We start from the raw sequence: 16,418 nt of genomic DNA, 5'->3' as shown, positions 1-16,418 counted from the left end.
ACTGGGAGAGAGGTATTGCCAGCATCTCTTGGGGACCTGGGGATGCAGCTACACATCCCCAGTGAACAGGACAAAGACCCCACAACTAAGAGAGATCGGATCCCGGACGTCAAGAGTGAGGAGGCTGAGAAACCCTGAATTAGTGATGTTCACCATCCTGGTGTGGGGCTCACGTGCCTGGTCACTCCTCAGGAGAGTGGGGTTACCCTTCCAGCATGGGCTGTGTCCTGGGCTCAACACGAAACCATCAGGCCCAGCTCCCAGCACAGGGGCACGGGGAGGGTGTAATGAAAATGCAGCAGGACAGGGAAAATACCGAAGGCTGTTGGTAACTGGTGCAATGTGAGGGTGCAGCAGGGCCGGGAACCCCTGCAGAGAAAAACACAAGTCCCGGGTGGTAACTGGGGGAGGCAGGGGGAACGTGGGCAAGGCGGAAGCAGGGGGGCCGCTTGGGAAGGGGCCCCTTGAAAGTAGGGTAGGAAGGTCGGAAGGCATGGCCACCCCACAGGGCCGGGTTACACCGTGTTCAGAGACGGGCGCTGAGGTCGGCATCCAGAAAGCTTGTTGCTGGGTTGCCCAAGACCAAATTGTGCTTATTGGCATGTGCACAGATCCAGAAGAAAGAGGAGAGGGAAGAGCCAAAATACCAGAAATAAAAGAAAAGATAAAGACAAAAAGAAAAGGGAGAGGAAAAGCCAAGAGGGACGAGGAGGCACGCCCGCTGGCACAGGCACGCTGGAAGGCACCAAGTGATTAGGCAAAGGGGACGACCAGGGCATTAGAAGCACAGAGAGAAAGGTCAGTGCTTTCTGCCGGCAGAAGGAAAGGCATTTTGTTCTTCCCCCTCACTGCCCCAGGGACTCTGCCTCTCCGCACTGCAACAAGGTGGTCCTGTCTGAAGAACTCCCCGGGCTCCGCTGAGCGGCGAACAAGGCCTCTGGTACCTCACGACATGCAAACGTTCCAGGAAGGAGAAGACAAACCGCAGAGAGAGCCCCTTCTCAGGGTTTTACACATAATTTATCCCAACTCTGTAAGGAGAACTCATTAGTTACCGATCCTTTATTTTGTGGGGCATTTTCAGAGACAATGTTCCGATTTTTTGTAACCTGGTGCTGTCTTTACATCTTCTTGTGTCTCTGACGATTTATCTCAGAAGCAGTTTCTGAGGTTAAAGATCTCTCCGTAAATTGTCTTCATCAATTTCTGCCTTCTTCTTTCTTTCTCCATCTCCAAGTATTTCCCTGGATACTGCATTTTCTTCTTTCCCCTCTCCTTCTTCCCAGTTCTTTATTCAGTTTTGGAAAACCCAGTGGCTGAGTTTGCCGAGACCAGCCTCCATGTCTGACTCTCAAAACGGTTTAGTTAACCGGGAAACGGGCAGTGAACTTGGGTAAAATAAAGCACGTAACATCTTTTACCCACACAGATGGCGTGAAGGTCTTTGACCAGTGTCCACTTCCTGCATTCAGTCGATCTTCCCCAGGCTCTCAGCTCTGGACTCACATTTTCACAGGGAGCCCTACTTGGGGTCCTTTGTGCATCTGCTTTCTTCTGTGACCCAAAGTGGGATTCACACTGGAAAGGTGCATGCTTATAAAGTAAGGCCATCACTCTCAGAACAAGACAGAATGGACCTCTGCCCCAGCTGCAAACAAATGTCCTCAAGAAGGTCCAGCATAACTTTCTCAGAGCCAGATTTCCCTGGATAGAGGAATTCTGCTCCTCTTCAGCCCTCCACCCTCTGGAAGCAAGTCGACAAGGGCACAGTCGCTCAGGAAATGCATTTCCAACCTGAATTAGAAACTGTGCTTTCCTTGGGAACTTGAGGATACAGATTTTCACATGGAAAGAGTGGAGGTGGGTGCAGGAGAGAGAGAGGGGGAGTTTATAGATATGCTGAGATGAATTAGAAAGAAATATCATTTTTGATATAAAGATTTTACTTATCATATATAGTCACTTTATGGAACTAGCTCTAAGATATAATTGGGGGAAATTAAAATGTTATTTTTAAAATTCAAGCTCATACTTTTCCAAATGATATCACAGCCTAATGATTCCATATCTTAGCCTAGTGATTAATGGTACAAATCAGATCTGCTCTTCTATTATGAATCCTTTTTGAAAACTGTGGTTAATCTTAATTTAATGTTAAAACCTTGAGAATTTACTATACATATATTTTTGTCTGTTTCCTTAAAGATTCTATTTATTTGAGTGACCGTTAGAGAGCATGAGAGAGCCAGAGGGAGAGAGAGACTACTAGCAGGGGACAAAGGTCAAGGGAGAAGGAGACCCCCCACTGAGTAGGGAATCTAATGTGGGACTCGACCCCAGAGCCCTGGGATCATGACCTGAGCCAAAGGCAAATGCTTAAGCAACTGAGCCACCTAGGCACCCAACATATATTTTGTAATTTGCTTTTTTTTTTTTTTTCTGAATTACAAGGTACCATCAGGAACAGCCTTCATATTTTTTTTCAACGCCACAAGTGACTTTTATTTTTTTTTTAATTTCTTTTCAGTGTTCCAGAATTCATTGTTTATGCACCACACCCATGTTAAAATGCTTCATGTATAGTCCTTCTAAACGGTGGTGACCGTGTATTTCCGCGTGCTCCTTACCTTGGATTTGCCCTTGCTGTAACAGGCCTTCTTGGTGGCTTCATCACACTCCCACTCCACAGCCTGTAGGAAACACCAAAATGACAGCGACTGTTACAGTTCTGACTGAATCAAAGGGGACAGATAATAAGGCTCTGGTAATCAGATTAGGAAATGTGGTCACCCCATGGAACCGATGTTTTCATACAAACATAGAATTTACACTAAATTTATGAAATTCACTCATGGGGGCTTCTAATTTTCTTTGAAATCGAAGCATTTTAAAGGACTTGCCCCCAAGTATCTGTATTTAAGCAGAAGCAGTGTGATATTTAGACGCCCGTAAGAAAGGCCCATGCAGGGAGTTGATGGCTATTGTCCTAATTCTTGAAAGCATCCCTTTGGTGAAACCACAGGATAGATCCACAGTGCGCTGAAAAGACAAGCCCTGGACCAAAAACGATGTAAGCACCCAATGAGACATGTGTATCTTCCGCTTATCATAGGTCATCTATCTATATTCAAAGATAATGGAGCAAGGATGATTTCGTACCACCTTACTCCCAAGCTCTGTATGCAAATGGTGAGGAAAGAGCTCATGCAAAGAGCGCATCTACTACTGTACGCAAGACCGTAATTTTCACACTCGCAGGACCTCTGACTCAAGAGTTAGACCACAGCTCACGAATATGGTTTCCCAAATGTTCTGGACCTAACTCATGGTGATCAAGTTCATGTGCATCCCCTCACATCTGCTGCTGTCTCATATAGGGCAACTGTGATTGGCTGACATAGTTCACAGCACTGACTTCATGGGAAGAAATGATGCCTACAAACACTAACGATCTATACACTGAGATTGTGAATCCCTTCTTGGAACAAATTTAAGAATCTGAGCTGTTTATCTTTTGTATTATTATATGGAATGTGGATTTGTGTTTTAGCTTCCTATCAGAGCTGGAATTCCAAAGACTTTAGGATTTCTGAAGGACCAGTTAAGTCATTATCAGAAAAAAATTTGTTTTTAATTTGTATATTTTTGAGAAAGACGGTGAGGGGGAGAGAGATAGAGAGAGAGAGCATGAGCAGGGTGAGGGATGGGAGGGGCAGAGAATCTTAAGCAGGTTCCTAGTTCAGTGCGGGGCCCAATATAGACATGATCTCACAACCTGAAGATTCTGACCAGAGCCAAAGTCAAGAGATGTATACTGGGGTGCACTGGGGACACCAGGTCACTCAGTCAGTTAAGCATCTGCCTTTGGCTCCAGTCATGATCCCAGAGTCCTACAATCGAGCCCCACATTGGGCTCCCAGCTCAGCAGTGGGTCTGCTTCTCCCTCTCCCACTCCCCCTGCTTGTGCATGTGTGCGCTCTCTCTGTCAAATAAATAAATAAATCTTTAAAAAAAAAAAAAAAAGGAGCTGGACATTTAACCGACCGAGCCACACAGGGGCCCCATTATCAGAAAAAAAAAACAATTTAAGCAAGGGACAAGTCTTTGCTAATTTGAACAAATGTTAAATAATAGACTAAACTAAGCCAAAGATAAGCTACTGTCAAATATTATGAAGGAAAATAATGGCTTCACTCTCACTTCTAGGAAGAAGATTTTTTTAATTCTCCTAAACCTAGGAGAGCAGCAAAGTAATCATGTACCAGAATCTCGTATCGACTGTCCTCCAAGAAACATTACATAATAGAGACTAAAACACAAAACTCTGCATCTGTATCTTCCTTGCCAAATATGAGCACAAAAGAAAGTGTTCTAAAGGGAGCCACTTCAGCGTCTTTCAAACAGAAACAATATCCTAACGGCTTTCCCTTGCGTCGACTTAGCGATTTTTGTCAGTGTCAACATTTGATGAGAGAATTTGTTAATTCTTTCTGTGATGCCTTCCTGTTCATAATGTTTAATGGCAACAATAAAATTCCAGCTAGTCAACACGTGATGCAAACAAATGACTTGAATTCTGTGCTACGATGACAAATACTTACACAACAAGGGATGGCACTTCCCAGGAAGACATAAGGGCTTCACGTGTGGTGGCAGATCTGCGTGTCTCCATAGGACTCGCATTAAATAAGTGCATTGCTATTGTTCCAGATGGACCTTTCCTTTCTTAGATCTGTTTATAAAATGGACTGTGCTGTTTGTATTTAAACAGAGATATCCCTATTTTTGACTTTACTTAAACTCAGAACAGAAATGACACACGACAATACATTCTTTTACAAAGTCAAGGCTATTGCAACTTTGACTTGCTGTCCCCAGGAGGATTTGATATATAATTACTAGGACAACTACAAAGTAAAAAGATTTAGATAAAGAGGCATTCATAGGGGCCCTTGGTAATCCAGTAATTTTGTTAAAAGTTAAATACTAATTCTCTTCAGTAAACGTTAAGACCTGTGAGGAACATGGCTAGTTCCAGGGCTGCAAGAAAACTTATCAGACATCATCAGAATTGTTCAAATCCTTCTGCCGAAATCACAAACAAATAGCTTCCCCAGTCTGCCTAATGCCCAAGTAGCCTGTGTGTTTTCAAGATAATTGAAGGCCGAGGATTGGATGGGAAAGTAATAAAAAAAAAAGGAGAGTTTTCAAGAATATTTCATTACTTTATCCAGTTTAGCAAGAAAAAGCACCTGCACACACAAGTTTATTAGACCAACAGAAAATAGGACAAATCTTACAGATTTTTCAGAAGACAGTTATTAAAAAGAAACAAAGTTACTTCTGAGGCATTTTTATTACAGTATAACTGGCTTTCCAATAATATTCAAATCCAGAATTAACTGAAGACCACGAGTGTTCAGCTTTTCTGCTGATTCACTTCCTACTTGAACAGAGGACAGGAGAGACAAGACTTATATTGGGAACAGCAGTCTGTTCCTGCCTATTGTTGGCTCCACAAATATTACTGGATGTCACGGAATTTATCAAAGAATGGAGTGGGAAGACATGTCTTCTGCAGATTGGGCTAAAATAGGGTGTTGATCCGACAGTGTCATTCTGTTCTCTCCATCAACTGAACTCGTCCTAGTTGACCATTTCACAACGTTGGGGGGGAAAGGCACTTCTGTTAGAGAGAACTCTATCAGTAGAGTCCTCGTGCACCCGAGTTCATTTCTCAAACTTCCTCATCCCGTTTGAGATTATATTATGTTCCAACCTGGTCATAACTTTCTTTATCCCACAAGAATTGTTCTAATAAATTAAATTTCTCTTAAGCCAGTCTTCTCACTATTTTCTCACAGGAGAGTCTTGTTACTCTTTCATGCATCATAATTCTGGAACAAATCCCACTACTGATTTGTGAAGCCATCTTTCCAGTTGACTTTGTTTCAAGACACTTTTCCATCTACACAAACCTGTCTTTAGGACAGTCGAAACACATCCAACAACATGCAAACGCTACAACCCGGATCTCAGTACAACATGCGTGATCTTATTTTCTGACTCTCTGTGGGGTTTTTTTAAATCTAATTTTTATCATCTCTTGTCTTTTTCTATTGCACAATAGCCCCTCAGAGAAGATTAAAAAAAAAAAACTGAATTCCCTATTCCGTTCTGCATTTAATCCTCATTGTATTTTTCTGGCAGCAGACAGGCAGAAGGGAGAGTGCGGTTATCTGGATATCTAGGCTATACACAGTAGGTGAAAAGTATGGAGCATCTACATCTTAAAAGACAGGAAGATTTCCGTTTGCGGAATCTTTTTTGTTTGTTTGTTTGGTCTGTAAATATATGCCAATAACATCTGTGCTCATCAACGACCTACAGAAGCTTTGCTTTATGCTTTTGCATTCATTCTCTCTCTCATGTCATACGTGGTTACAAAGCACCCACCTACCAAGTGCAAGGCACTGTGTGTTAGGTAATTCTGAGGGAGGAGAAACAGACATGGGTGGTATTTGCATACGTCAGACATCAGTGTCTTCCATCAGTCTGGACGACATCTTGCTAACTCTGAGAACTTCACCGTGGTCATTTCCATTATTCCAACAGCCATGCTCATTTCAGATCCAGAGATAACCTGGAACTTACAACATCATCAACTTTCCAGAAGCCACCGTGCTATAGATAGACGGAAAGGAAATGGAGTACGTCTAGAGAATATCATTTGATCCCCGCAGGCACCCTGGGATGGAAGGAAACACGACACAGTCCACCCCTCCCCGTCACGCACACACATATGCTCAAGTTATGATAAACGGAGCTCCGATCCCGGGAGCAAATCAAAAGTGGGAAAGAAAAAAGACTGGCTCTTTCTATGTACGTGTTACATACATATAAATCCACAGTTCTCCGAAGTATATAAACAAAGCTGTGTATTATCACATTCCGCAGTGAGAGAAGTTAATTAGACAGGGACCAGCAAAGGCAGATACTTTTCATAAAAATGAAGAGAACAACATTCTAGGCAGATGGGCTACTACTCTTTCAGCAGATGGCTTTGCTAATTAGATACTGGCAAAAGATAACATTAAAAAAAACTAGTTTAATTACACAGTGCCAAAAATTAACAACCACCTGAGGGCTTTTTTTTTATACATTGAATTCATACTCTCCTGTCATGTATTTCTGTGAAATGCCGGAGAATGTTAAATCATGAGAGCACTATAAACACATTGCCAGGCAATGGGAGACCATATCCTTGTTCAAAACAGAGGCAAAACACAAATAAGTTGGAACTTGAAATAACCTGATCTTTATGCAACTTCAATAGGTGTTAATCCAGTTACCCTGATGCAGAGACATGTCCGAGAATTACAGTTGGTGGCCGCACATGACAGGTTCACAACACGGCAAATTTGAGACGGAATGGTGTGCATTGAAACACACAAAGGGATGGAGAGTTTAGTCACTTGGGAAGGATTCATTCCACATTCCTCTGCTTTTATTTCCTAGCGTCTACTGGATATTTGCTTTCAACATCAATTTGTGGCACATTTGTTTTTGTGTCCACAGCAAACACGTAAGTCCTCTCCGCTCTTACGGGTGGCCTCCGAGTCAGAGAACTGTAAGGGGGCAGCGGTCCTATTACTCAACGACTAGTTTTTGATTATCATGACACCGACGTCATCCAAAATTACAGATACAGCTTACTTTGGAAATACCATAAAAAAATGTGTTACTGCCATTTTTAAAATCCTTATATGAAAACCCGAGATCTTGTTCCAAATCAGATTTATTTTTGATAGCTGTACAGTGGAGTTCCCAACCTGTTAAATGCTTACTGGGCCTGTTGTTTTTCAGTGGGTCTTTTTAAGATTTTCTTTATTTCAGAGAGAGAGCACGAGCCGGGGGGCTGAGCAGAGGGAGAGGGACAAGCAGCCTCGGCACTGAGCACCGAGCCCAACATGGGGCCCAATCCCACAACCCTGAGATCCTGGCACCAAGAGTCGAACATTTACCTGACTGAGCCACCCAGGAGCTCTCGTTGGATCTTGTTAAACTGAGGGTTGTTCTTTAATTGAATAGACAGTATATTAGCTTCCTAGGGCTGTCATGACAAAGTAGCATAGACAAGGGGCTTTAAACCATAGAAACTTATTCCCCTGCAGTTCCCAAGGCTAGAAGTCTCCAATCAAAGTGCCAGGAGGGGGGGTCCTTCTGGAGTCCCAGGAGAGACAGGAGTCCCCGGTGGAGGCTAGCAGCCCTGCAGTGGGTTGCAGGATTTATGGAAGCCATCACTCTAGCCTCTGCCTCTTTGCCCAAATGTTGTCTTCCTACAAGGACACTGGTCTTTGATTAAGGTCCACCCCACTCTAAGAAAATCTCCTGCAGCTGATGACATATGCAAGTCCCCTACCTCTAGATAAGGTCAGCTTCTGAGGATTTGGGGGGGACACGAATTTTGGAAGGACACCACTCACCCCAATACAAGACAGTGTAACATAAAAGTAAGAGTCTGAGATTGACAACTGCTAGTACATAAATGAGAGTCCTTGCTTTGCTAGAAATCAGCTGCCAAATCTTAGGCAAAATACTTAAAACAATTGACGAAACTCTCATTGTGCAGACCACAGAACTGGATGCTTTGTATACATTTTCTAAGTTCAGTGTCTCTATAATTTTACATGGGAGATAAATCACCATAATATTCTGGAAGAGAACATCGGCTAAATAACATACCATAAAGCCCCCAAAAGAGTAAGTGGGACATTAGTATCTGAATTTGGATGGAAGCCTTTGCTCTAAACCACTGTCTTCTGACCCACAGAAATCACATGGTATTCGTCTTTCTCTGGCGTATTTCTCTTCGCATAATACACTCTAGTTCCATCCACATCATTGCAAATGGCAAGATTTCATTCCTTTTGATGGCTGCATAATTATATACAGAGATAGAGATAGAGATAAATATTCTTGACCCATTCATCAGTCAGTGAATATCTGTGCAATCTCCACACTTTGGCCATTGTTGAAAATGCCACTACTAACTTTGAATCTGTGTGTTTGTTCTGTTTGGGTAAATACCTAGTAATTGGGCTGCCTGGCTATAGGGTAGCTCTGTTTTTAGTGTTGCAAGGAATCTCCATGCTCTTTTCCAGAGCATCTGCACAGTTTACACCAGCAGCAATTCAAGAGGGTTCCCCTTTCTCCACATCCTCACCAGCATCTGGTGTCCCTTGTGCTGTTAATTTTAGCCATTCGGATCGGTGTGAGGTGGCATCTCATGGTGGGTTTGAGTCACATTTCCCTGATGATGTGTGACGCCGAGCATCTTTTCATGGGTCTGTTGATCAGCTGGCGGTCTTCTTTGGAAAAGTGTCTGCTCATGTCTTCTGCCTATTTCTTACCTGGGTCGTTTTTTTGGGTATTGAGTATGATAAGTTCTTTATAGATTTTAGACACTAACCCTTTATCAGATGGAACCTTTGCAAATATCCTCTCCCACTCTATAGGCTGCCTTTTGGTTTTGCTGACTGCTTTCCTCACCGTGTAGAAGCTTTTGATCTTGATGGAGTTCCAACAGTTCATTTTTGTTTTTGTTTCCCTTGCCTCTGGCGAGGTGTGTAGTAAGAGTTGCTAAGATCGAGGTCATGTCTCTAATTCCTACACACAATCTCATAGAAAAGAAAGTAAAAGTGGCCTTTACCAAAGTCATGCTTTATAAATGAGAGATTATAGCAGTAAATCATTAGTAAAATGTAAGAACAAATGACCACTGAGTCATAGCACTCAGTATCTAATTATTTCTGTATTTTGTTTTGGTTGTCTACTTTTGAAATAATAGTGATTTATACGAATTAAGCAGTAAAAAATAAGGCCACCTTGGAAGCCCAGTTAATGTGGAGTATATTCTGAAATAAAAGCAGTCACTTTATTCTATGCTCTACAATAAACCAAGTAATCCAGGTAATGTTATAATAGAAGTTAATTCACTGAGGGTTTCCAGTGCCTAAACATTTTGCATATTATGTATATTAGTGTAATGATTTTTAAACAGTAGACTGAAAACATACGTAATGTAGAAAACTCCTGAGCACCTCTGGAACCCTGGGGTTCCAGGAAGTGTATTTAACGTATTTGGTTTAAAGGTCCCAGGCACCTCTCATATCCAATTTAAATGCTTCGAATGTCCCTGAGGAGGCAGAAAAACAAAGTCATGGAGGACAAGTTCTAATAAGCCTATTCCTGAACATGGATGAGCCCCACTGGGATGATTTGGGGGAAAAAAGTACCTTAGGAATAAGCCTAATATCCAAAGATACTATAAAATATGGTATAATATTTTAAATTATGATAGACCCTGAGGCAGCAAACAATTGTTAACTTCAAAAATGGTGTTATTACTGGGTGTGGTATATAAACAATGAATTCTGGAACACTGAAAAGAAATAAAATAAAATGAAAAAAAAATGGTGCTATTAACTAAAATGAGACTGGAAGGTACGCCTAGTACCGAAAGCTGCTTTGGGTTTCAAAAAAATTATTTTGGTAGATCCAAGTGGGACTGATTTAAAAAATGGCATCCTGTACAATTTGTCAGCCTAACCATAGTGGAAAAAAAAATCCAATTACTAGAGGAAGGACTATTTTTATACCTAAATTTCCTGAAATATTAGTACATAAGAAACTCAATTCAAAGTCAATCAAGCATGGGGTCAGGGTTGCCATTGGAGCGAACTGACTTCTCAAGGACTTGCCTTTTTTAAGTTCCAGTTTTGGTGGGAAAACTGTTGTTTCTAACATATTTTCTCTCTGTATGTTTTTTGAAAACATACATCATAGAGATGATGCCATTTAAATACCAAAATATCTGTAGCGCTCAACAGAAATTGTAATGCTCATTAGAAATTAAATAGATAATAGCACGATCAAATTAAAATTTGAAATTTATTCCATACACGGAGAGAGATGCCCCAAAGGGAACGAGCTGATTCTAGAAAGTCATGAAAACCATCAGACCTTCCTGAAGTTCATAACACTATTTGAAGACTTATTTGACAATGACGTGAGACCTTGCAAAATATAAATTAAAAAAAGCATGAGCAAGACATTGATGATGGGATGATTTATAAGACACAGACCAACTCTAGGGACAACTCGGTATAATGAAGGCTGTCCTGGAAATGTCTTTGCAAGGATAACTTTGTAGCATGGCTTGGACCAACGCATTGCTACACAGAGCACTTGACAACTGGCAATCATTCTCGAGCCGTTGGGAAAAGTGGAGAGACAATTGTGGCCTAAATGTAAGAATGAGTGCCCCAGCTCTAGAATGAGATAACACTTGGAAAGGGTCAAGGTTCAAAGGGAACGTATCACACAAGCAATAAGAAGGACCAAGGTCTCTATTTTGAGACAACATGAAACGGATGGAGAAGAAGACTCCAGCAACCGTAGCATGAATGTAAATGAAGATGCAGAGACATGATTATTTTTATACTCCTCACCTACCACTTGTGACTTTTTGTGTGTCTGTTCACTTGCTAGAACTCTAAGTTCACCTACGTTGCGGTCATCAGTTTGGGTCTCATTTTTGTATATTCTAGCTGAATCCTAATGAAGACATTCTACATAAATGTCAGCTTAAGAGGCAACACAGATTTAACTAGATGAGTATTGTTTTTAGTTTTTTCCAGCGATATTTTCTGGTTTTTTTTTTTTTTCCTGAAACTGGCTTCATGAAAACAAACAACACCTCATACCTGATTACTTTTTTCTGCAGTTCGGAGTTAAGATGTATGCACTGATCCACTGGAGTGCATAGAAAGGCCAGATTATAGATGCTTAGTGAGGAATTATTTTATATCCACTGAGCCAACCACTCAGAATTTATTTATTATTCACATTATAAATGCCTGTTTCCTAAGACACATGCTACCACTACCAAGAATGTCTTTAGTCCCAGTTTCCGAACATATCGATCTATTTGCCAAATCTCAGGATATATTGAAAACCCTTTTTATGAGCCTTATTCAGCAGTATTTCCATAAATTTTCGTTTGGAGCTGAGAGAAATGAACAATAAAATTTGTTTTCTGGTGTACATCTGGGAAGTTACACTTCCTTCTTCTTTTAAATAAACTATGAAACAGGATGATATACTTCTATTCAAGAAACATTATTTATAATATGATCACAACATTAAATGAGAACTTAATGAACATTATTGATATATTCATTTCCTAGTTAATATTTTAACATTCTCATAATTTTATGAATATCTGCTAGAACTTATTAAATCAAATAGTTTAGCAGTAAGCAGTACTTTGTGAGTTTGCCATTTATTTTCTCAAACATTTGTCTCTCTTCTGTAGTATACTCAATTCACTTATGAGAGGAAAGTCCTCAAATATCATCACAACTACTACTAAAACTTTAGATGAGAAAGAGTTCTATCCAGGAAAGAAGTCCAGAAGTGTTTCAAGTATGAGAATAGACGTGTTTTGTTTTCTTTTTTAAGATTTTATTTATTTATTTGAGACCGAGAGAGTGTGTGTATGTGCAGAGCAAGAGGCAGAGGAAGAGAGAGAACCTCCAGCAAATTCTACCCCGAGCACAGAGCCTAATGCTGGGCTCGACCTCACGATCCTAAGATCATGACCGGCACTGGAATCAAGAATCTGGTGCTTAAAAAAAAAAAAAAAGAATCTGGTGCTTAACTGCCTAAGCCACCCACGTGCCAAAAGCTGGTGGTTTTTTTTATATATGTAATGTCTAGGATATTTTGTTTGAAAATGGAAATTCTTTGGTCTAATTTTACAACAAATTCCGGTGAACATCACTCATCTTCCCCCTCCCCCTTTCGTCCATTCTCAGCAGCATCTTTGCTATCTGACCAGCGGGAGTTGGCAATTCATTGCCAAACGCTGTAATTCCCCCAACTTCCTATGAAGGAACTGTGCCGTATGGCTCTGGTGGGGCCCAGAGACACACATCCGTGTGTGTCAGAGTGAGACACTGTGGTCAGTAGAATAAGGGTCCCCCCAAAATTAGCCGCATCCCATTTCCTGGAACCTCAAATATTCCCTTGCATGGGAAAGAAGGCAAAGCCTGGAGACGAAGGGTCTTCACAGGCTTGCACGCAGCTCAGGACAGGGCGAACTGGGCCCCTGAGTCCAGAGCTTCTCTTGAGCCAAGAAAAGCTGTGGGGAAGCTGGTAAGACAGACGCCAGCACAGGTTGGTGAGCAAGTGAGAAAGACTTCCCGGGCGTGCCAGGGCCCGGGGTGGAGGGCGGCGGGCCAAAAAGAAACGGGTGCAAGGCTGGCTGGTGGGCCACCAGCAGGCAGATGTGAGAGACTGAGAGAGCAGGGACAACAGGAGGACCGTGGAGGGAAGGGGGACCCCACTCTTCCGTGGGAAGAGCAGCAGGCGCTGAAAAAGTAGATGTTGAGGTGGGGGGGATGCCACACGCCCGGCCTGATCACTGGGTGGACATGAGTAGCCCAAGTCGGTCTCATCTGAAATAGGAAACTCATTCCCTCCCACTCCCTTGGTTGGACCGGGAGCCACGCACGATTCCGGACTGCCTTCTTCCCAGCCCGCTAAGTAACTTTAGTCCTAGAAAAATAAAACTACCTTTACCATGCTGGCTGAAGAAAAGCGTAACAGGATAATAAATCTATTTCCCAAATAGCAAAGTAGTTGACCAAAAAGAAAAAAAAAAAAGAAAAAAACCAAACCCACACAGATTCATAGGCTATTTGGGTCACTACACTTCTGATCAAATACACTTTCAGTTCATTGGTAATAAATTCTGGTTTTTCAAAACTAACTGCAAAAACCAAACAAACAAACAAACAAACAAACAAGGAAGCAAACCATATCAATCACATGAAGGGTATGGCTAACACTAGGGAAATTCATGCTAGTTTAGCTCAGGAACTTCACCTTTAAAGTAAAATGATCATGACTTATTGGCTTGAATTCCCTGTCCTGAGTCAAGCCCATGTGCTTAAGTAAAGAACAGAAATGCAAAATTAGGGAAAACATAACCTTTAACATAAAGGACTAAAGAGTCGAAATTTATAAGTGGAAGAAAACAAGAAAAATAGAAAAGAAGAAAAATTAAGGTTTTTTTGCATCTGTTAGGCTTAGATTTCTCTTCGATTTTTCACACATGTGGAAAATTCAGAAAGAAGTAGGCTATTAAAAAGCTAATATTTATTCTGCCTTCAGACCAGCCAAATTCAGACGTAATGCTGAAGTTTCAGGTTGACTTGGGTCTCATAATTCTCAGTATCAACAGAGGAAATTTCATGCTACTTTTCAGGACCACTTTGGGTCCATGATTTTTCAAGTGTTGACTGAGTTCCAGGAGACCCAACAGATAAGCCTATGCTGCCGGCAGTTCTGGCTCAGTCTGGAGCTGACACGATGTTTCCAGCATAACAGGTACACAGAAGAGCACAGCAACAGCAGAAACCGGAAATCAGACAATGCAGGACAATAAAATATCCTACAAGAGCACCAGCAAGTTACATCTGGGAAAATATCCCAGAGCTCCTAGTAGGGATAATTTCTACTAACTTCCGCCCTGCACTACACACAGTTTCCTCCCAAAAGCCGTGAGAAACAGGCACTACCATCAGACTCACGTACGTGGCAGGTGGCAGGGGAGAGACTGACCCCACATCCCCGAGCTATTAGGTGATGGTGCAGGATTTGAACTCAGGTCATCTGGCTTCAGCATCCATTATCTTAGCCATGTGCTTTGGCCCCATCTTTCAGTGAGCAGGGCGCCAGGACCTCCCAGACTCCTAATTCCTTCCTGCCTCACCAGGGTCCTATTGAAAGACTGACTTGGCTTGCTTTGAACTTGTCAGAGGAAATAAAAATATGTTGCTAATGGGAAAAGACCTTGGTGGGAAAAGAGAAATAAAATGGTTTGTTTGAACAGATGATGCCTCTTCACCTTGTCATTACAGAGATTTCTGACAAAACCATTAACAGCTTTAATGTTGATTCCATATGATCTCATTTCGGCTGGCAAGCCCTCCCACCCTGCGTCCTGAAAGGGCCCTCAAAACACAAAAACAAATTTAATGGAGAGTAGCCTATCACTCCGCAATTCTGTGGAATTATCCAAACCCAGAGGGAATTCTATCAAAGGCAAGACAAAGAGCATAGATGAGCCATCAGGGTGTAACAATCCCATCTTCTAGCACATCACCCTGGGGTAAAGATACGGAACTACATAGAGATAATTCACACTGGGTTATATTCCCAAAGTCGGTTTATGTACTGGATTTGGGAGAATAAAGGAACACAATCCCAGAGAGAAACCATGCAAGTTGAGTTGATGAGCACCACGGTCTACAGAGCCCAGTGTCCTAGATACGGCATGAAGGACCCACACATCATGAAGATGTGGCCAAGGGAACACACTTGAACTTCCAGTCTGAGAGTCTAAGGTTCCATGTCCCTCCCATCCCAATGAAAGGAGGGTCCTTAGCCCCACACATGTAACATGGAGATCAACCCCTTTCTCTCATGGCACGGGGCAGGGGACCTCTGACGAAGTGCGACCACTGGCACCACCAGGGCCCGGAAAGACGAGAACAAGGAGTGTTGGGACCTGGTGAACTCCTGGCTTCTTAGCCTCGGTGGGAGCTAGCCTACCTTTTCCCTCAGTCTCTATTCCGTGACCCCAAACAGTCTCACAATTCCCACTGCTGTCCTCTTACTGGAGGACACAGACTTTTGGAGTCTCCCTAAATGGTCCCAAGGCTGGCAATAGAACTGTTATTAAAGAGGGAAGCGAAAGCCATCACACAGGCTGTGGAGAAGCACTGTGCTTTCCGTGCAGTATTTTCTAGAACAGCCATACCCTAAGAGCGCTTATATCTCTGAAACAACTCATGCTGAGTTCTCCTCACTCCCTAATGCCTATAGTTCTGATTAGGTTGATATCAAAAAAAGTAGATTTTTCTTCTTTGTTTCTCCAAATAAGATAACGTTTCCCCCTACACATCTATATATGTGCTCCCAAGGGCAACTGGTTTAATGGATTACAGTGATGGATAATTAGGTCTCTTAATTATTCTCTCAGGATTATTGCAGTGGTGAAAATCAAACCACATACACATACATCCAAATAACAAATATAAAATATTTAATTGCTTTCTAATTGAGAAATGATTCCTCATTTTGAGAACGATCTCTGTCCCAGGGTGTTCATCATTTCTGTTGCATATTCAAAGACCTTATCAGTCTATTTATAACTATTTTGATTGGTTTACCTTCTGTGGTGTTTTGACAAATGTCACTCGTAATTAGTTAGATTTGTGTTCATGCTAACACATAATCTGGGTGATTCGGCTGACACATAATGTTTAATTACCCAGTTTTAATTG

The 16,418-nt window shown here is 41.9% G+C and overlaps 1 protein-coding gene across 5 annotated transcripts in view; it reads right to left on the bottom strand.

Annotated features, from left to right (window-relative positions):
- The window catches only part of SEMA5A (semaphorin 5A), a 468,307-nt gene that overhangs the window by 167,017 nt on the left and 284,872 nt on the right, over positions 1 to 16,418 (bottom strand). For all 5 annotated transcript variants that reach the window (XM_044233900.1, XM_044233929.1, XM_044233920.1 and 2 more), the window contains one exon: positions 2,628 to 2,690. In XM_044233900.1, the coding sequence (XP_044089835.1) occupies positions 2,628 to 2,690 (63 nt within the window). The remainder of the gene's footprint in view (positions 1 to 2,627; positions 2,691 to 16,418) is intronic.

The sequence above is a fragment of the Neovison vison genome, chromosome 1 (assembly GCF_020171115.1).
Source record: "Neovison vison isolate M4711 chromosome 1, ASM_NN_V1, whole genome shotgun sequence".
Classification (NCBI taxonomy): domain Eukaryota; kingdom Metazoa; phylum Chordata; class Mammalia; order Carnivora; family Mustelidae; genus Neogale; species Neogale vison.
The sequence above is the reverse complement of the archived record's forward strand: the minus strand, read 5'-3'. Positions and strand labels throughout refer to the sequence as shown.